The 20,637-nt window shown below is 58.9% G+C and overlaps 1 protein-coding gene across 1 annotated transcript in view; it reads left to right on the top strand.

Annotated features, from left to right (window-relative positions):
• The window catches only part of Ablim2 (actin binding LIM protein family member 2), a 120,879-nt gene continuing 100,242 nt past the window's right edge, over nucleotides 1–20,637 (top strand). The window contains exon 1 of the mRNA XM_023699833.1: nucleotides 1–122. Within this exon, the coding sequence (XP_023555601.1) occupies nucleotides 113–122 (10 nt within the window). The 5' untranslated portion in view covers nucleotides 1–112. The remainder of the gene's footprint in view (nucleotides 123–20,637) is intronic.

The raw sequence follows: 20,637 nt of genomic DNA, 5'->3' as shown, positions 1-20,637 counted from the left end.
TGCGGCGCCGCAGGGCTGCCGGGCTCGCGGAGGAGCTAGCGGTCGCGGTACCTCCGGCCCGGCGTCTGGTGCCGCAGCGCCACGAGCGCCCTGGCTCGGATCGGTCGCCGTGATGAGTGCAGGTGAGAGCTGGGGACCGGAGATCCGCGCGGCCCCGCTGCGTGCCGGCGCCGCCAGGGCTGGGTGACATTCGTAGGCTGCACCTGCTGCAGAAGCATAATTGCCCGGAGGCACCACCAACTTTTGCACCTGGGGTTTGTAGCCCGTTGGGGGTGGGGCGCTTAGGCCTGGTCCCTTTGCCCGGGGAGGCACAGGAGTCGCTGGCTACCGCGCCGGCCAGGTGACTGCGCAGGGCTGACGAGCAGGCGACCCTCCTTTGCTGTCCTGGGGAGTTGGCTGCAGAAGGCCAGAGGGTCTGGGGGAGGGGCCACGGGACCTCGCATCCCAGGCCCGAAGAGAAATGCGATGGCCGGCCGGGCTCTGCAGCAGGGGCGCCGCCCTGGCGCGGTTCCTCCGGTGCTCGGGTTGGGGGCGTCAGGCCACTCTTGGTGTTTGGGTTGCCGGCGCCCAAATCTGAGGCCCGGGAGCCCGTGTGCGTGTGGGACCTAGCCCAATCTGCCTAAGCTCATCCCTCTCCAGCCCTGGCCCTTGAGCGTCCCACCCGGCCTCATCCGCTGCACCCACCCATCGGGACCTGACAGCCTTTGCGGAGCTGGAAAATGCAGCAGCAAAACAGCCGTCCCTTGCACAGTCGGGGAAACAGAGATAGAAGTCTGGGGAGGGATGGACATCTACACCCCTGCCGGAGATGTACCCTTCCCAGAGCCTCCTGGGGCCTGCATCTGCTGGGGCTGGTCCCCGCATTCCCCAGAGGGGAGGAGCCTCACTGCTTTTCAGGGTGCGACTGGAGACTAGAGGCTCACGGGGCTGGAGTCGCTGGGCTCACTCAGTCAGGTGAGGGTTGGACCCCCGGAGTGGCCCGTGTGCTTCCCTCCAAGCCTGCCTCCCTGCCCACTGCAGTGTGGCCCCTGGCCATGGGGAACCAGCAGGGTCAGTGCTTCCCAAGGGGAGAAGGTCAGACAACAAATGAGTGATGGTCATGGCTCACTGTGGGCTCCTGGCCTAGAGGAGGCAGTGGGGGTACATTCTCAGGGACCCCTCCCAAGGGAGCAGCTCCCCTCCCCCACTGCCCAGGGAAAAGGGACTGCTGTTGCAGTGGGCGTCTGGAGAGAGTGGCTGAGAGCAAGTGGCAGGCGGATGGAGGCGGAATCCTTTGGAAGAGGATTTCTGAGATGGCCAGCCTCCTGTCTGGGGGTGGCTGGGACGGCGCCCCAAGACTTGGCAGGACCTCCAGGTGTTTACCTAATGGCAGGTGGGGATAATGGCTGGGTGCACACTGGGTAATTTCATGCTCTGTGGCTATAATTGATACCTCTGGTCTCTCCTGTAATCAGGAGCCGCAGCAGGAGCATGGCTCCCCTTTCCCATGCATTTGTAGTTGTTGTCCTGGGGCAGGACAGCCGGGGATGTGGGGGGGGGGGCATGGGGCTGGGGTCTGAGCCATGGTATTGATCTTGGCATGGGGTCACCTTCCTGAGCTTGGCTTCCTGACTTGGAAATGCAGTAGCACTGGTGGGCCAGAGGGAACAGGGTGCAAGATGAGAAAGCCGCAGGTCGCCACAGGTCACCACAGGCCCTCAGAAAGTCAGGGTGGTCCTTACAGGGAAGCCAAGCCCATTCTGGCCCCTTGGATCCCTGTGCACCCCACTCACCTGTTGCTCGGGCCCAACCCTGACCCCAGCCAGTCAGGCCCACAGGGTGGCTTTCAGGCGCCTTGAGGTGGGGTGAGCAGAACTTGTGGTCCCTGGGCCTGGCACAGACGTGTGAGTGTCTAGCCGATCGGGAGCTCCCAGCATCAGCAAAGGGCAAGGAGGGCAAGTGTCCTGAGGCCCTCCCTGGGGCAGTGTGGCATCCTCCCAGAGCTTGGCACCAGGTGGCATGGCTGGGCATCAGCTGGCCAGTATCCAGTGCCCGATGGGCATGACCAGCAGAGCACAGCCCTCCTATCCTTTGTACCACAGAGCCATGGCTTCATCTTGGGATTGGCACAAGTGTGACTCAGAGGCCCCGCCGGGGTCTCACCTTCTGGCTGGCTATTGACTCTGGGTGTCAGGGGATTGTTTACCCAGCACCATGACAAGTAGGAAGAGACAGAGCTCTTAGTCGTGTGAGTGTTGGGTCTGAATCCAGCACACCAGCTGTGAGACTCCCCACATCTTGGTTTCCCCAGATGTATGGAAAACTGCCTTGAGCTCTGTGGGCAATGCCAGCCCCCCACACTGAACCCTGGTCTTGTGGGTATGGGGCAGCTGTAGCGCATGTGGTCACAATGGGTGGGGTGGGGCAGGGAGAGGGTGCCTGCCTGAAGTGGTGGAGGGCGAGGCGGTCACAGTACCAGCTCTGCCCCCATGGATACCGGGTCCGTGAGCGAGGCACAGGCTGTGCCTAAGTCTGGATGTGCCCCCTGGGCAGCTGCAGGCCTGGCAGGTAGGAGTGTGCTTGCAGAGGTTCCTGGGGGGTAGCTGATCTGCTCCTAGAGTACAGAGCCCCAACCAGGCAGCTGAAAAAGGAGAAGATGATTTTCCAACCATGCTGGAACTTAGAAAACCCAGCGAGGTGTGGGTGGGGTAGCTCCTCCTCCTAGGCACTTTCTCTGTGTCCGTCCCTCTGAGTGTGACTGTGTCCCCCCTGGTCTCGTCCTCTAAAGACAACAGTGAGACTGACTGGGACCTCCTCTGGGGATCTTTAAGTCAATTTAGTAGCTTCTGTAAAGGTCCTGTCTCCAAATGTAGTCCCATTCTACGGTGTTAGGGTTGGGACTACCACTTGTAAATTTTGGGGTTAAACTATAGCCAGAGGGCCTAGGAGGCCTGGCTCAGTCTTCTGCACCCAGGGCTACTGCAGAAGGAGCTGGAGGGAACTTGAGGAAACCCAGAGGGGAATCTGAAGCCTGCAGAAGGAGAAACTGTAGCCCATCCAGAATTTGAGCCCTATCCTTTGATCCTGGGTTGTGTGGGTCTGGGCACTGGGGACAGAGACATGTGCTTCCCCTAACCCAGGGTGGCCAGTGGTGTGGCCATGAGGACGTACCCCCTTGGCCGTCCTAGCCTGAGCAGAAAGTTAGGCGGCCCCTTAGTGTGGCACGAGTGATGGGTGTGAGCGAGTCATTCATTCGTCCCACAAGCTCTGGTATGCGCCTGCCTTGGGCCTGTGTTGCTGCAGACCCTGGGGGTTAGCAGCAGACCAAACAAAATCTGTGTCTTCCCGAGACGGACATTCAAGTGGGGCTGGGATAGGAGACACTTTATAGCGAATGATGTCCATGATCAATGTTGTTATTGTTAGCAGGAAAATGCCTAAGAAAAGCAGATTGCTTTAGAGACAGCTGAAGTTCAAATAGCTTATCATGTCTGACCTCAACTCTACGAAAACAACACATCAAGGAAGACTAGAAGGAAATAGCATGTTCTCAGTGGCGGTGGCAGGAGGAAGAGCGAGGCTGTCTGTCCCTGCCCAGGTGTCCCTCCGTGGGTGCGGTGGGCTTTGCGAGTTAAGGGAGGAGACAGTGCTGCTCCGAGCTCCAGGGAGGGCGGCCCCGGTCAGAAGTAGGAGTCCATCCAGCAGGTCCCCCTCTGCGTGCAGTGGAGGTGGCGTCTCCCGACCGCCGCTTAGCACTGCCCAGCATATTCGCTGCGTGGCCCTGTTCTACATGACGTCCACAGAGACAAATGCCTGTGACCCCAAGATTATCAGGAATCGCACCTGGAAGGCCCCTGGTAGCCCCAGGACTGGCCACTGAGCCTTTGTACCTGTGTCACGACACTGAAGGTGGCCTCTAACTAGCCCCAAGATCCTCTAACTGATTCTTCAGTTTCTATCAGTGAGGTCCTTCAGTATTTTCTAGAAAGGTTTTGAGTTGGATGTGCTCTGGGCTCTTGGGGTGGTGGATTGAGTAGAGCCCTGGTAGGAGTGGGGAGGGCTCAGCCTGTGCAGGGGTCTGTCCTGTCACTGGCCCTTTAAACAGGCCCTGTCCCCGGGCCGGACTGGGCTGCGGTCGTTCATGCTGACAGCTGCCGGCTTGATGCCCACCCAGGCCTGGCACCTGTGAGCCCTGCTCTGCAGGGTCACCTTGGGGCCCATTCTCCTCTCGACCTGTGCCCGGCCTCTGGAGGACTTGCGTGCCCCTCCAGCAGGGCCCCGGGCTCGCGCCTGGCTCTGCCACCCAATCTTATTGTTTATTCCTTGAGCTCCTGGCTTCCCCTCTGTCTGCCCAGGGCCTTGGAGGAGTGAGCGTGCCAGTTGCTCAGCACCTACCCCTGGCACAGAGCAGAGGCTGGGAGCACAGGTAAAAGAGCAGCTGCAGGAAGGTCCAGGGATGCACAGCAGAAGCATGGGGCGCTAGGTGGTGGTTCTGTGGGTCCCGAGCCGCTGAAGCCCGGCCCTAGGCTGCCCAGGTCTGGTGCCCAGGCCCAGCAACCTGAGCACAGTGTCTTGGTTTACTCAAGGAATTTTTCCACTGCCACGCAGCTCAGGCATCTAGGATGTCGGGCCACAGCGGGCAGGACGGGCTCGCATGTCACAGCAGTGTGGCCCGCCAGTGCTTCCCTGGCCCTGGGCTGGCCCTTGTATCTGTTCTCTCCTGGGATCTGCATGACACCTCTGGGGCTGCTTAGGGATGCCTGGCGGGGAGGTCCTGTTGGTAGCCTGGTGCCACAGGGCTTGTGGCAGTGGCAGGGCTGGGATTGCAGCCCCAGTGGCCTGCCTTAGCAGCCCCAGGCTCCCGTCTCTGGCTGGCTGACCCCCCCCTCCTGCCCCTCCCCTCCCCTGTGCTCTTCAGCCTGCGGGTGGCACGAGGACTTTGTCTCCGTGGTCTTGGCTCAGTGGGGGCATCTCAGTGATGCTTCTTAGTGAGGTCTCCTGCTGCACTTCACCCGAACCCCAAGGCACAGTGCTGTTCTCTAGGGCTGGACTGGTCCCTGTCTCCTGCCTTCTGTCCCCTCTCCTTCGTCAGGTCCCTCCGGGGTCCCAGTCTCAGACCGTGCAGACAACAGCCGTTCTCTCCAGATGGAGCCCACCTGTGTCCCCACAACCTGGACCCTCAGGTCCCTGCTTCCCCTGCCCCACCCCAGTCCTAGGCCCTCCTGACAGCACTGCACCTCCTTTCTGGCTCACACAGCCCCCCTGAGACTCCATGTGTAGAAGTCGCCGAAGTCACCAAGTTGTCTCAGTTACCTCCCTGAGAAGGTACAACCCAGGTGGCAGGCAGCCAGTGTTACCAGAACTGGTCAGGAGACAGAAAGAGGCTAAGACCAAGAGGAGTCCCTTTTTCTTCTGGCGTGGTTTGGGTCTCCTCGCTGGGACACAATGCCCAGCACCCACAATTAAAGGAGAGGTTGATCTGGGTGCATGGTTTAGAAGTTGCAGTCTGCAGTGGGCAGGATTCAGGGAGAGGGGCCTGGTGGAGGGGAGTCGCTCAGGGCATGGGGCGCAGGAAGCAGAGAGAAGGGAGGAGCTTCCAGGCCGCGCCCCCCAGGCCCCCCTCGTCCCCCCAGGCCCCACCTCCTCACATTGCGTTTAGCTCTAAACTCATGGGAGGAGGAATCCATGGATGAGTTACCCAGTCACCTTTCGGAATGGCATGAGGCTTGGGGGGGCTTGAAGCTTGGTGCGTGAGGCCTGGGGGACAGGCAGCTAAGTACAAACCACACAGCTGGGCCTGCCTACAGCCCGGGATAGCCCCCATCTCAGTGTCCTTGTTCAGCCTCCCAGCCAGCACCCTCCCTCCTCCTTCCCCTGTAAGTCAGGCTCCCCGTCTCAGAGTCTGCTAAGGCAGCTGGACGCCAGCACTTCCGGAGCCCTCTGTCTCCGGGCCAGCCGTTTCCTCCTCCCTGCTCGTGGCCCCTTCACGCTGGCTGAAGATGAAGGGAGGCTTTGCATAGGACAGAAATTTTACTCTGAACTGGGCTAAATTTAAACACTCCAGGTCCCGTGAGCTCCGTGCTGCCGCGATCTGCTGAAGGGAGCCTCATTTCGTGCACTCTTCTAGGCAGCAGGGTGGGGTGCACAGAGCCTTACACACATCCACCTGCAGATGGGGTGCTGCTGCTTCTGCTTTGGGGATGACTTCTGCAGAAAGGCGGGGACAGGACTATTGCTTTGCACTCAAGGCCGTTGGTGGCTCCTGGCTCAGAAATGGTTAACCAGAAACCACTTGGCACCCAAGCAGCAGGTTCCCAGCCCTGGAGCCTCAGCCCTGAAGTTGCTGATGATCCCCAAAAGCCTTTTTCTACCTGCATTCTATGGGTTGATACTTGCTGCATCAGAAAGCAGGATAAATTTTGCATGAGTGTGTGTATTTGGGGGGGGGGCTTTGGGGCTCGAACCCAAGGCCTTTGCACTGGGCTGCAGCCCCAGCCCATTTTTTATCTTTCATTTATTTTTGTTTGTTTGTTTATTATTATTTTTTGAGACAGGGTCTCACTGTGTAGTACTGGCTGGCCTTAAACTCCCTTATATACCTCAGGCTCACAGAGATCTGCCTGCCTCGGCCTCCCAAGTGCTGGGATTACAGGTGTGTGCCACCATGTTTGGCTTATTTTTATTTTGAGACAGTCTTGCCAAGTTGCTAAGTTAACTAGGCTGACTTTGAACGTACAGTCTTCCTGCCTTGGCCGCCCAGGATGCTAGGATGCCAAGTGTACATGACCATGCTTTGCTAAAAGAGAATTTTTTTAAAAATCACTTTGTTAAAAAAGTAATAAACAGGGCTGGGGAGATGGCTCAGTAGAATAAGCACTTGCCTGGCAAGCACAAGGACCTGAGTTCAATCCCCGGTTCCGTAAAAGAAAAATAAAAGTAATAAACACTTTGTATGTCTACCTAAGAGTGTGATTAGTGGGATGGGGCATTGCCTGCTAGTTTTGCAAATCTGTTGACATCTGGATTGACACGCAGTGGCTGGCCTCTGGTGCTGGTTCTGCATCCAAGCGGCTGTGAGGTGACCTGTCGCTCGGCTGCTGCAAAGCTCCACCGCGGTCAGGTGAGAGTGACTGTGCTAGCCAGCCTTCCGTCACTGCGTAGGAACGTCCCGGGTAGTTTATGTGCCAAACTCAGGGTCTCAGCAGGTGCAGAGGCCTCCGGAGGCCCCGGCTGCACGCACGCTGCTCCGTCTGGTGCGCTTTGGACTCCTTGCAGGGCTCCCGCCATGCCCACACTGCCTGGCCTCCTGACTCCCCTGATGTCTGGGTGCCTGGGCCCCTGAAGGTCCCCAAGTGCCTCGATTACCAACCTGAGAAGGCCAAGCCCTGGGTGGTTTGGGACACACACACACACACACACACACACACACACAGCTCTTTTCTGAAAAGTTGTGCCCTGCGGCCTTGGAAACAAAGCTCCATCTCTGTCTCTGAGCCTCCCAGGTCCTCTGCCTTCAGAGCCACAGCTGTACTGTCCAGCCCAGCGTCACCACAGCGCCCCTAACCATGCTACATATTCTCCAGATCTTTCTGCCCTGGGCCTCTTTGCTCCCAACCGAGTTTCACTTGCACTGGGCTAAAAGCAGCATTCCTGCCTCAACCTGGCCCCTGTGCTGCCTGGAAATCTCCCTGCCAGTTGCGGCCCACGGCCTGTAAGCTCAGCCTCTGGAGACCGCCAGGCTGGGGGTAGAGGGCAGCCTTGCCTCTCGCTGAGCTGTAACCAGGGCAAGCTCTCCTCCACTGCCTGCAGAGCCCCGCTGCCACCTGTTCCACGACCCACGTCTCTCAGCCTTCAGCTCTGCGGAGGCCCCATGAATGCTGTGCCTGGTCCACTGAGGTGCGGCCCTAAGCCCCCTCTGTCCTGCTCCTCCACATGCTCGCAGGCTCCTCCCCAAGGCAGTGCCACAGGCTCCTCTGCCTGACCCTGAAGCCACTGTCCACGGCCCCTCCTCTCAGGGCTGCTTTTCTGTGTCATGCAGTTGTGGCTGACGCCGAGACTCGCACCGTGCTGGCTGTGGGTGCAGAGGTCTCAGTGCAGGCTGGGCAGGGCCATGGCTGTGGAGGGGAAGCAGTGGGGGAGGGGCTGGGGTCTCTTTATGTCCCCCAAACCTAAGGACCTCCCACTGATCCCACTTTCTAGGGTTCTGCCTCCTCTCTGGAGCCACTGCAGGGACTGAGCTTTAATACAGGGGTCTTTGGGGGCCATTCAGTTCCACAATATAGCAGGGACTAAGAGACATGATGTTTTAGTCTCCTAGAAATGACTTGGACTCTGCTAAGCCCCTGATAGAGTCCTGGGGACTGTCAGGAATTCCTGGCCACAGTCTGAACACATCTGATAAAGGGTAGACTAGGCACAGCTGACCCTAAAATATGTAGAGCAAACACTAGGGAAAGACCTCCCAAGATGTTCAGCCTCAGCTTCTCCTTTGTTCCCACACTTCGCTGTTCCATGGGTTGCCTTGCCTATTGCTTTCTTTTGCAGGCCTGGCACCATTACTCAGAACCCCGCTGAAGCTGTGCTGCCATCCCCGAGCCTTGAGCCTCCTGCCTCGGCTGCTTGAGGGGCTGGAGTGCAGGCAAGCGCTGAGCTGTGGCCTCTGTGTAGTGCCTACTCTTTGCGAGGCCGTGTGAGTGGCTGGAGTTTGCCGTGTCAGGCCGAGGACACTCCCTTGGAGAGCAGCTGCTGGGCTCCCTGGTGCTGGCCAGGTCTCTGCTTTCTGAGTGGATGTTCACTGTTGCTAGGGCTGCAAGGGACATTGCCACGTTCCGAGCACAGGGACCAAAACCGTGTGTGTGAGACCTCTGGTGGCACTTCTGTCTATGGTTGTAAGAAGGCATTCTTCTCTGGAGGACCTAGGAGTGGCTCTGAAATCCCCTGTCCACGGCGGAGGGCTCCCAGCTGGCAGGGCTGCCCCGAAGCTAAATACTACTGGGGTGTGTGTGGCCTCAGGAACCCGGCTGCCGAGCGCGAGAGCCCTGAGTCATACCTGACCCCGCGGCATTCCTCGGGCCCCGGCAGCCGTTGGGGCTTTACCTCTAGCTCCACGCAGCCCATGCTGGACCTCGCTGTCCCCAGTGTGCCCAAGTTCACGTGGCCGTAGAGATGCTTGGAGGTTCAGGCCCTGCAGGGCCTGACACAGCGGCTCCCGATCTTCCTCCTCCAGGCAGGGCTTGTTGTGCTTTCTAACCGCTCACGCGAGCTTCTAGCGCCTCACCCACAGCATGGGATCAGGGAGGCGTTGAGCAGAGGGTGGGGGAGAAGTCCACCGCACCTTGTCTGGCTGCTGGGAGGAGGACGGCGCTTCACCTCCACGCTGGGCTCTGGCTCTAGCCCACACACGAGCATGCTGGGATTCTATCATCCCTAGAGAGATGGCCAGGTGCACTTGTAGGGGCTTATAAAAGAAAGAAAGAAAGAAAGAAAGCGCCCCTTGCCAGGTGCTATGTTGCATGAACTGTAATCCCAGTACTCAGGAAGCTGAGGCAGGAGGATTGCCACAGGCTTAAGGCCAGCCTGGGCTACATAGTGAAGTAAGGAGCAGCCTGCTGAGTTACAAAGCAAGAACTTGTCTCAAAAAAAAAAAAAAAAAGAAAGAAGGAAAGAAGGAAGGAAGGAAAGAAAGAAAGAAAGAAAGAGAGATAGAGAGAAAGAAAGGAAAGAAAAGAAAGAAAGAAAGAAAGAAAGAAAGAAAGAAAGAAAGAAAGAAAGAAAGAAAGAAAGAAAAGGGGCCTGCCAATTAGCACAGTTGTTTAAGCGACTACTCATACAAATGCAGTCAGGTGTAGGATACCGCAGTTCGATCTCCAGCTCTATGTGCCTTACCAGACCCACCCTTCAGGCTGACTTAGCTACCAAAAAAAGACAACGAAAGAAAGAAAGAAAGAAAAAAAAAATCTTTCCTTTCCTTACTTAAAATGTGGCCCATGCCCCCAGGGTTGCACCTCGGAAAGGCCGTCCTTCTGGAAATTGGGGACTCTCAGGGTTTCTGTCCTGCATTGGCTGGGGCCGCTGTCCTGTGGACATTCTGCTTGGAGTGGTGAACCCTCCTTGGCCTGGCCCCAGAGGACACCTGTGGTCCGTGGGCAGGTGGCTTGTCCTTGGGGCTGGCATGGGAGCCCCACAGGATGGCCTTCCGAGTTGAGGCTCCTCCCCTCGGACCCGAGCCCCATCCCCACGCCTCTTCTGTGAGAACCTGCCTCTCTCTAGGCTGACCAACAGTGGGAAGGACTCCCAGACCCGGCCTCCAGGTACAGCTTGGCCCCAACTAGTGCCACAGGCAGGGGATCCTCTAACCAGCAGCAGCTCTCACTATGAGTTGGGCAGGGGACACGGAACTTCTCAGGGAGGCCATGGGGACAGAGAGCAGCTACCGAACCTGGTCCAAGGGAGAAATCCTGGCAGGCTTCCTGAAGGCAGTGGCAGCCTACTTATGTGGGCATCAAGCAAGACAGTGGGAGACAAAGGGCACCCGACAGTGTGCTCCGAGCCCTGCCCTAGGCTCGGGGGGAGCAAGTCCCAAGGCAAGGTGACAGTGAGATCTCCTCTGGCATAGCTTTCACCCCTCCCTGAGGCTGTAATTGGTGTGGAAATCCGATGTCCTGCCAACCATGGAGGAGGGGCAGGGAAGTGGCCATGCCGATGGAGCCAGGAGGGCCCAGGGCCCCTAGCTTCTCTGATGCGTGGCCCAGTGGAGCCGGGCAGAGACCCTGAGATGGCCCTTCCCAGGAGCTCAGCGAGAAGCGAGAAGCGAGGGAGGCCCCTTCCTATGTGCGCTGGGCAGAGGCTCTGGCAGGAGCTGCAGGTGTCTGGAGCCGGCCGCCTCCCTTTCTCCCCGCCTCCCTTTCTCCCCGCCTCACTTTCTTCCAGGGTCTGCACCTAGAGCCTCGACCTTGAGCTACATCCCCAGCCCTTTGTATTTTATTATTTTAAGAAAGAGTCTTACTGTTGCCCAGATTGGGTTCCAGCCCACAGTTTTCCTGCCTCTGCCTCCCAGAGTGCTGGCATTATGGGTGTGCACCCCATGCCCAGCTATGGGCATCTCTAGGTGCCATGACTCTTCAGGTTGGGGCGGTGAGGGCCATCACAAGGCTGAGTGCGAGAATGTGTCCCCTCTGAGCCCCAAGGTCATCGTAACAATGCCACTGGTGGTCGCCGTGGGTGTTGGGAGCTCTGTCTGGTCCTGGCTGGGTGAGGTGGGCATGGTGGTGGGCACGCAGGGCCGCACAGACTGCGAGAGCTGGAGACACAGGAGGGGCTCGCCCTGGCACGGGGGCCCGCCCTGGCGCTGCAGACCTCGCTGTCCCAGTTCTGTGAGGAGCGTGGCTGCGTCAGGAATAGTTCCGCCACTTCCCGGTGCCGCCTGACTCGGGGTCACGGCTCCTTGGGCAGAGAGGACGCCCACGGTGGGTGGGCAGCACAACTGGGGAGAGGTGTGGCCAGCCACCACTCCCACAGGATGCAGGACACAGGGCCTGTTCCCCTGGGTCCAGCCTCTGCTCCCTCTGGGCTCCGCATCCCGTGCTGGGGGCCACACAGCAGAGGTGGCACTGCTCCTGCCTGGTGTCCTGAGCCCGCCTTCCCTGGGCAGCACGCTGTGCCAGGCATATAGGTAAAAGGAGTTTTCAGGTGGGCTGAGGTGGAAGGTGAGCTGGTGCCCCACTGCAGCCTCTGACTTTGCCTGAGATCAGGCCCCGGGGAGCAGCAGAGCCCCAGAGGGACCCACTGTGACCCTTTCCAGTGCTCTCGCAGCCATAGTCTAGATTTGTCTTTGGGTTTTTTAAGACAGGGTCTTGCTATGTAAATCCCACTGGCCTTGAACTTACTATGTAACCCCAAGTTGACATCAAACTCACGGTGATCCTTCTGCCTCAGCTTCCCTGGGAATTCTGGGGTTACAGTGTGCCCAGCATGCCCAACTCCCTCCCTGTTGATTAAGGTGGCCTGCTCAGTTCTTGATGATTTTGCCCGCATCACACTCATGTGTCTGACAAAGGCTGTTTCGCTGGCATCCAGGAGCTCTGGTGAGCAGGGAATGAGTCGCAGGAAGCTCTGTGTGAGGCCTGGCTGCTGCAGTTTACCAAAACCAAAGGGGCCTGTCATTAACTGCGGGTCATGTCTGGGCCCTGGCTCGCGGGCCCACAGGCCACAGTCACTTGGCCAGAATGGGGCAAAGTGCCCGGAGTGAGGGCCATCTGTTCCCAGTCCTGGCCGTCTGTCCTCCACTGGACCTGCCTTGTAAGAGGGTGCAGCCATGCAGACTGGACAAGCGGGCAGAGGGCAGAGGGCGGAGATGGGGTGGCCCCTGGCCTGAGCTTCTGGTTGGGCTGTGCCACCTGGGCGGTGGAGGCTTCGTGGGTGACTGTGAGGACAGCACCATGCATGGGGCTCTGCACCAGCCTCCTCTGCCCAGGTTGCTGTGCCAGCCCTGTTGCCCCCAGATGGGGCTGGAGCAAGCACATCACCCCTCCCACTCCCGGGTGCCCACTCTGCTGGCCGCTTAGGACATTAGGAAGGGCCCCAGGACCCCAGAATCCCAGGACCCCAGGACCCCGGGGCCCCAGGCCCCAAGGCGTGGCACACCTGCTTCTTCCTGGTAGATTTCATAGATGCTGCTTGTCTAATGAGGCTGCAGTCCTGGACAGATCCTTCGCTGACCACCAAATGAGGCACTGTGTAGAGCGTGGGCATTACAGGAGGCAGACCCAGGGAAGTCCAGCTCGGCGGCTGTGCGTGGATGCGTGCCTCTTCCGTGCGGCGCTGGGGTGCACAGCAGAGCCTCGCGAAGCTCCTGCGCTGTACTGTGCAGCGCCATCAGCAGTGTCTGCAGCGCTGTGCTCAGAAGAGGCCGCCTCAGCCCCACGCGGCCGTGTGCCCTCGCTGGGGTGAGCATCCCCGGGGATGCCAGGTCAGAACAGTCGTCACACAGGTCTGTCCTTAAAGGAACAGCGCCCGTGTTTGCACAGCTGACATTGTCAGGGGTCACAGGGACCACAGTGTATAGGGGGTGTCACAAACGGGGCTTGCGTTTGCCTTGGAAAGAGCAGGAGCCCGGGCTCTGGCACAGGACGGCGCCCCAGCCTAGCTGGCCCCTCCTCCCTCACCAGTGTTTCCACCCACTGTTACACGTGGGTGGTGGACTGAGGTGGATCCACCGAGTGGGTCCTTTGCCAGGTGGGGGCTGGGTTTTGTTTGGGTTTGGTGTGAATGTTTTATTTCTTACTGTGACATTTGTGGGATGGCAGATTCCTCTGTGATTCTTTGGGGACCTCTGTGCACCATGGACACTTGGAAGGGGTCTCGAGGGTAGAGCCTCGGCAGTTATGTCCTTCTGTGACTCTCAGCGCCTGATGTGGTGCATTCAAGGGTCCATCTCTGTGCTGGTACTGTTGGAACATCCTCCCCGAGGCTGAGTCTGTGCTGTGTGGATGGCCACACTCCGCCTGAGAGTGCACCCCTCAAGGCCTGAGGGGTCATGCTGGCCCTGGAGACGAGGTGTCAGGTGCACGCTGGCCACTCCCCAGCCTCAGCTGCACATGGGGTCAAGCTGAGGCTAGCATGGTGGGGCCATTTGCCTGAGACACAGCCTCTAGCTGTGTGGGGCTTGGGTGGGGACTGTCCACCCATGCTGCCCATGCCTCACCTTTCTGGGGTCACGTTCAGTGGCTGTGTCTGTCGTCATCATCTCTCCAGACACTGTAGCTCCCCGCTTCTGTGCTGCTGGCTGACAGAGGCTCCCAGGATGGCAGCAGGGGCTCACAGGGGCGCCACTGGCTGATTGCTTGGCCATGCCTGCCACAGGTGCCAGAGGAGGCTGCCAGCAGGCGGGCAGGTGTCGGGCGACCCTGTATTTGCCAGCTGCATCTACAGATAGGGAAACTGAGGTCCAAGGGGAGTGGGCCAGTTCCTTTCTTAGTGCAAGATCTGCTGCTGCTGCTTGTTTCCTGGGACCTTCAAAGGGAAGTGCATCATTGGGCTGCACCCTCGGCCTGTGGAGCTGTGCTCTTCAGTTTTTCCTGGGAAAGGATTTTAAGCAGACCCAGTGGCTTGGGGCATGTTTGCCAGTGGGATGCCATCTTCCTGCCTGGGCCAGGCTGGCGCTGTGTCTGGGCTGCGTACGGACTGGGAGACACCTGCAGCTGGTTCCTGCGCGGTCACATTGATACCCGGGCCCCGCCGAGCGTAGTAGCTGGTAAACGGAAATGTCCTCTGCCTCTGTGCATACCTTCAGCAAGAGTGCAAGGGCCTGGTCCCTGCCCACCCAGCCAGCGTAGGGTAGCGTCCACCTTTCTAATATTGGCCAGGCCCACAGGAAGGGGGCCCGAGGGAGCCTGAGCACCTCATGCCTTTCTGCCCACCTGTGTGGCCCTGGGTTTCCTGCCCCTCTTTGCTTGTTTGCCGTCCCGCTGCCTGTCTTGTGTTTATTGAATCAGGAGGTGCAGGGCTGTGGGCTGCGTGCCTGCATGCGGGAGCTGAAGCACTGTTGGCTTCAGCCTCGGGTCACGGCCTGGCCGGACTTGGAGAGAATGGGACAGGCAGGCTTTCTCTTCTGGCCGGGGTGCTGTGGATCTCTTGGCCCCTGACTCCTCCTGAGACTGCGTGCATATGGACTCTAGACATTGTCTGGGCACCTGGGCCTGTGAGGCCTCTCCCAGGCCCCCCACCTCTGCATCCTCATCCTCCTGGCCTTGGACCCTCCTCTGTGGCGGGCCCCTCTGCTGGGCTTGCCCTGCCCCCTCTAGTTCCTCCGCAGCTTCCCAACCTTGGTGGGAACGTCATCTCCCCAGAGAGGCCCTTGCACGCCTGCCTCCAGGGCCCGCAGGTGGCTGGGCAGGTTGCCCTCCACTTCCTCCTCATGTACAGACCACCAGCTGGGCTGGCCGGGACTGCATTGGCTGTTTGTCAACTGCCTTCCCCGCCAGCCACCTGTTCATGCAGGCCAAGACCCCGTCCCTGCTCTCAGGACTCCAGTGTGTAGGTGGCGATATTGCCTGAGCAGGTGACAGGAGGCCAACACCTGTGGGTCCCCAGAGGCCCTGGGAGTCACTGTCCCGAGGGCTGTCCATGCTGCACGTTGTCTGTAGGTGCTGTGGGAGCGGCCATGGCACGGGCTGCGTGTGTGAGCACTGGCGAGGGCGGGCAGCTCCTGAGTGCTGAGAGCCTGGGAGACGGCTGCCGAGGGGTGGGGGCCTGCCTTGCGTGGGAGTCCCAGCACCTGGAAGGAGGAGCTTCCCCCCACCTGGGGACCGCACGAGCTCCCAGAGATGGCCTTGTGGGTGGGGAATCTGGAGATCTGTCTGGGAGGACAGGGATTGATGGGAGGCTGTGGAAAGTCGTGTCGTACTGGAGCAGGAAGTCCCTTGATATGGTCTGAACTGCATCCTTAGCAGAAGACCAGAGAGGACATGCAGGGTCACCAGCCAGGACCCCAAGAAGGCCGAAGGGGCAGCTGGAGCCATGCAGGTCTGCACCAGGGGGCTCCAGTGACCACAGAGCTGGAAGAGCCGTACCACCTGGCTCTCCCGACCTGGGACCAATTGCACCTGGGCTCCTGGTTCCACGGGCCCAGTGTGCGGCCCGCTGGCTCTAGGCAGGAGCATGATGGAGAAGGAGGACCCTGGTGGAGGAACTGCTCAGTTCACGGTGGTCAGGAAGTAGGGCCCGGGCACTGGTGGTAAAGAGGAAGGAGCCAAGGACTCAGTGTGGGGCGGAGGTCACACCCCGCCACCACCCCGGAGTGTGCTGTACTCTTCCCTTTGGCAGCTCTGAGGCCCGTCAAGGCAGCGAGGGGATGAGCTCTCAGAGGCCAAGCAGCAGCTGACCCCACCTCTGATGGGTGTGTCGCTGTCGTCCCTCCGTCGGGGATGCCGGGCCCTCAGATCGGCCTGCAGCCCGGGACTTCATGATTACAGCTCCAGCTGGGAGATTTCGGGAGAGACAGCTGCTGTCCCCAGGTGCCCGCAGGTGCCGGGAAGGTGCCAGCATCATCCTCACCCAGTCGTGGCGTTCGGGCTCCCTGCAGCCCTGGCCTCAGGCCTTCCCGCCAAACACACAAGGAAATCGAGGCTCCAGAGGGAAAAGTTGCCGTACTGGGCTCACATAGCTGCTGGGAAGTGGGTCTTGGAGCAAACCCAGGACCACCGAAGCTGCCCTCTGTGCTGTTTGGCATCGTCGGGGCTGGGCAAGCGGACAGCTGTGACAGCACTCTGCTTGCTGGCTGAGAGGGCCCTGGGGCACCGGGGGGCATCCAGTGGGCAGCTGCAGCCGAGGCGTGGGGCTTGGAGAGGGTGGGCTGGCTGCTGGCACCCTTCCCTGGGGCGGACCCTGCCGCAGGCCCCTCTCACTGGACAGCTCTGGGACCTTGGAAAGCCGTCAGTGTCATCTTTGCTTCAAAGTCATGTTGCAAATCTCCACCATCTGCCACCAGTTTTGTAAGCCGTGGATTTCACTTGCTTCTTGGCTTCTAAGCAGTGCTCAGATATGAGGATTTTAGGATCTAAGTTAAGGTTGGCCATCATTCATCTAAAAATTCAAAATGCTGCTTGGGGCCACACACGGAATTCCACCTTGTGAAACTTGGTTTCGTGCTCAGAACTATTTAAAAACATGGTGTCCAGTCACCTCCGGGTGGTGGTTAAGGTGGAAATGCAGAAACACGCATGGGTCTCAGGTACAGAGCGGGGTCCTGGAGAGCTGGTTATGGTCACATCAGAAGCACTTCTGGAGAACTGAGTGCTTTCAGACACTAGAAATGAGAAGCGCTTCTGACCCTGGGCGTTTTGGACAATAGATACCCGCCCTATAATACTCACTGGCGACCGTGGTAGTGATGGCTGAGGCCATGGTACTGGGCTGTAAGGATGTGAGAATTATGTTAAAATATGGATGAAGGTGCCTGGTGGAGGGACAGGCCTCACATGTGGGAAATCCACCGAGTAAGTAGAGTGTTCGCAGCCGCCTGGGACCTTGGCTCGTGCTCCTGTCCTTGCAGAGTCCTCTTCTGGGCACGAGGCCGGCCAGCTCGCAGCACCCAGGGGCTGGCTTCCTCGGCTAGGTGCCCTCACCCCAGGAAACATCTGGGTGCTGTGAGTCCCGGGGGACTGCTGCTGTGCCCCTGGGGTGCAGACAGTGCAGAGGTGGCTGTGGGGTGGCAAGGGGCCGTGTCCGAGAGCAGGTTGGAGAGTCGGGTGCACTGGGGTGGGGGGCCCTGCCTGGCCATGTGCATAAGACCCTATCTGTGGCTTCATGAGCCTCCGAATTTCCGTGCTGTCCCCATGCTGGCAGGGACAGCTGTGTGGGTGAGGGGAGAACTGTCTGCACTGCGGGTGGCAACCTGTTAGTGGGCGCGAAAATCAGTTTACTGGGTCACTGCAGCACTCATTTACGTAAGAACTTGAACTGAATACAAAGCGGTGGAGCACACCACAAGCAGGAAGGGTGAGTATCATGTTGCAAAAATTTGTTGCATAGTTACACATTATACAGTTAAATTGTGGATGCAAATTATAAAATGTCCCCAGTACATCATCCCCTAATGCCTCCAACCTGGGAATGTCATCTTAATTGAAAAAGGGGACCTTGCAGATGAGATTATGTTAAGGATGTTGATATGGGAGATTATCCGGGTTTATTAGAATGAGTCCTGAATGTCACCGAATTTATTTCAGAGAGAGAGAGAGAGAGACAGACAGACAGACACAGACAGAAAGACAGAGACAGACAGAGACAGACAGAGAGACAGAGACAGAGACAGAGACAGAGACAGAGACAGAGACAGAGCAAGAGCTAGGTTACAGATGACCTGCAGAGAAGGCCCAGACTAGGGTGGCGCAGCCCCAAGCTGAGAAATTCGGCAAATCACTGGTCCTCGCCCGCCCCTCAAGCAATCAGTGTCCCAGGATGGAATATGCAGAATTCAATTAGCTCGAGCCAATCAGGGCTTAGCTCTGGAGCTGGAGGGGGGCTGGCCCTGCCCAATCACATGACTTTGAGAGAGGGAGACAGGCAGGTGCTTTTTAGGGGTAGGTGTTTTGGTGGAGAAGGTGGGCAGCAACTGTCCTTCCCTAGCTCCCTGTGGGGGGGCCAAGACATCCCTGGCTGGATGCCCCCCAGCTCACAGGGGCCAGGCTGCTGGCTTCTGGCTTCTCTCACTGGCCTGGCACTGTCGTCCTGCACATCATCTGTGCCTCCCATCAGCCCTGCTGGGGGCCTCCTTGCACCTCTCCGTCCCATGGGGCTGCTCATGGTGCTGCTGTCTCTGACTGCAGGCAGGTGCAGCTGACTGCATGCTCGTAAGTCCACGTGGGGGCTCATGGCCAGCTGGCATGGGTGGCCTTCTCTTGGCATAGGTGTGCCAGGCGGGACCTGGACCCTGAGGCACCCTCTCTCCTGGCACTCAAAGACAGACCCACAGACAGAGCTCTGAAATGCAAAGCAGTCTTCCTGACATAGGCCATCCTCGAGCTCACAAAGATTCTGCACAGCCTCAGGCATCCAGCATCATCCTGGCCACTCTGCTACTAGTCATGGCCTTGTGATCTGAAGATGCCCATTGGCATGGCCCGGGGAACAGGTCGTCTGCTTGGCTGGGCTGCTGAGGGCCTCCCTTGGGAGCTGCCTGTCGTAAGTCCATGGTCGGTAGTGGGACATGTCTTACCCATTGGTGCAGGGCCTGGAGGGCTGGGAGTGTTGCCAAGTCCACAGTGACCAGGCAGGCTGTGCAGGCCAGGGAAGAAGCCTGGCTTCAGCATGCTGACTTGCACTGCAGGCTCATGGGCTGGCATATCTTGTACCCAGGAGTCTTGGGACATGATGTCTCCTCCCAGGTGTGGCCACCTGATGCTCTGAGAGGTAGGGAACATAGCAGTGACAGGCAGGTGTTGCTGGAAGACATTCCCTTCTGGCACCCAGAGAACCCAGCAGCAGCTGCACTTTCTTGTCACAGTAAAGCCCATGCTCTTGTCAGGGCATCTACTGCCCCAGTTTCTTTATTGGGAAGCCAGGGACATTGGGTGTCGCAGCATTGTGTGCTCCGTGGGCAGCTGCTGTTGCTGCCGTGGCTTCCACCTTGAGGTGGCATGGCTTCAGGACAAGTCAGCTGCAGAATCAGTGAGTGGAAAATCTTCTCCTGTACTTGACCTTAGCCGCAAGGCCGGGAAGCAAGTAGGGCGTTGACTTCTAAGCAGAAGGAACCGTGGCCGCTGTGCTGTGGTATCTGGGGAATATCTAGCTTGCTCTCTGAGCTTTGTAGGGGCCCACAGTTAGGAGTTCGCCTTGAGTCTCAGAGGAGACTCTGGACTCAGACTTTGAGCAGTGCTGGGACTGCGAGACTTTGGCGGGGGATGACCGTGTGTCCACGTTCATGTGGAGCCACTTTGTCGTGTTAGGAGGGTCGTGGCCTTGTTCCTGGCTCTCCTTGGGGGTGAAGCATGGCCACAGGTATGTTTGGGTGTCCAGGTGATAGGCAGGGATGCCTGTGATGGCTCATCTTGATCATCGACTTGATGGTTGAATGCGGCAAGAGGGGTGGGAGAGCCCACCCTGGGCACGGCCGGCGGGCCACGGCCGTGTGTCCTGGGTCTACCTCTGGTCTCTAGCCCTCCCTCGCAGCCTCTTTTCTGGCTGCTCACCTCCTGGCCTCCATGGAAGAAGCAGCTCTGCTCCACCACGCTCTTCTGCCTTCGAGCTGGCTATCCATGGACCGAAGCCTCTGAGACCATGAGCCAAATGAAGCCTTTTGTCTTCTAGGTTGTGTATGTCAGGTGTGTGTCCCGGCAACAGAGAGATGACTAACAGAGTCCAGTTCTTTGCCTGTAGCACAACATCTGTGCCCATTGTGCGTTCTGTGAACTCCGAGGAGGGCTACTGTACACCTTGGGGTTCCTGCTGCAGGAGCCGCCACTCAGCACCCTTGGGTGGGTGGAGGTGGGGTTTCTGCAGCAGGAGTAAGTCAGAGTGGGGAGTGCAGATGACATTCACTTGGCTGCCAGCGCCCCGGTCCTTTCCCCAGAGCTGTTGGATGAGGCAGTTTTGTTGGATAAGAAAGGCGAGTTGCACTCGGTGCTGCCCCGAAGCCTCTCACCATGGTCTGACCTGCACAGACCCGTGTCCCGGCAGCCAGGACGAGCGCTGCGGCTCTCGTGCTGCTCCTGGGGCCAGGCCAGCTCAGTGCTCACATGGCCAGTGGAGCCAGAGAGCACGTCAGTTTCCAGAGCCCTCACGCTGGAAGCAGCAGGAAGAACAGGGAGTCCCTCGGGCCTGTGACTGTCGGGCCTGCTGTGGCACCCGAGTGGATTGAGAGACGCCTGTGGATCGGCGAAGCGCAGTGTCTGGGGCCACGGGCATGTGGCCGTGGGTTCTTGTCTGTCCCTGCCCCTCCTCCTGGTGCTGGTTCCCTGCTGTCCTTCCTGGACCCCACGCACTGTGCATCCCTGCTCTCCCACACCCTCCCCATGATTTTCTTGTCGTGGAGCCAGCTGACCATGGACGCCGTCAGCCATATCACACCTTTCTTCCTTAATCTGTGAGTTCTGGGGATGGACAACAACAAAGCTGTTCAGTCTAGGGCCTTGGTAAGCCAGATGTGGGTAGGGCCCAGTC

This window comes from Octodon degus, unplaced genomic scaffold (assembly GCF_000260255.1).
Source record: "Octodon degus isolate 3935 unplaced genomic scaffold, OctDeg1.0 scaffold00006, whole genome shotgun sequence".
NCBI lineage: Eukaryota > Metazoa > Chordata > Mammalia > Rodentia > Octodontidae > Octodon > Octodon degus.
Note: the sequence above shows the minus strand (reverse complement) of the source record. Positions and strands in the feature narration are given on the sequence as shown.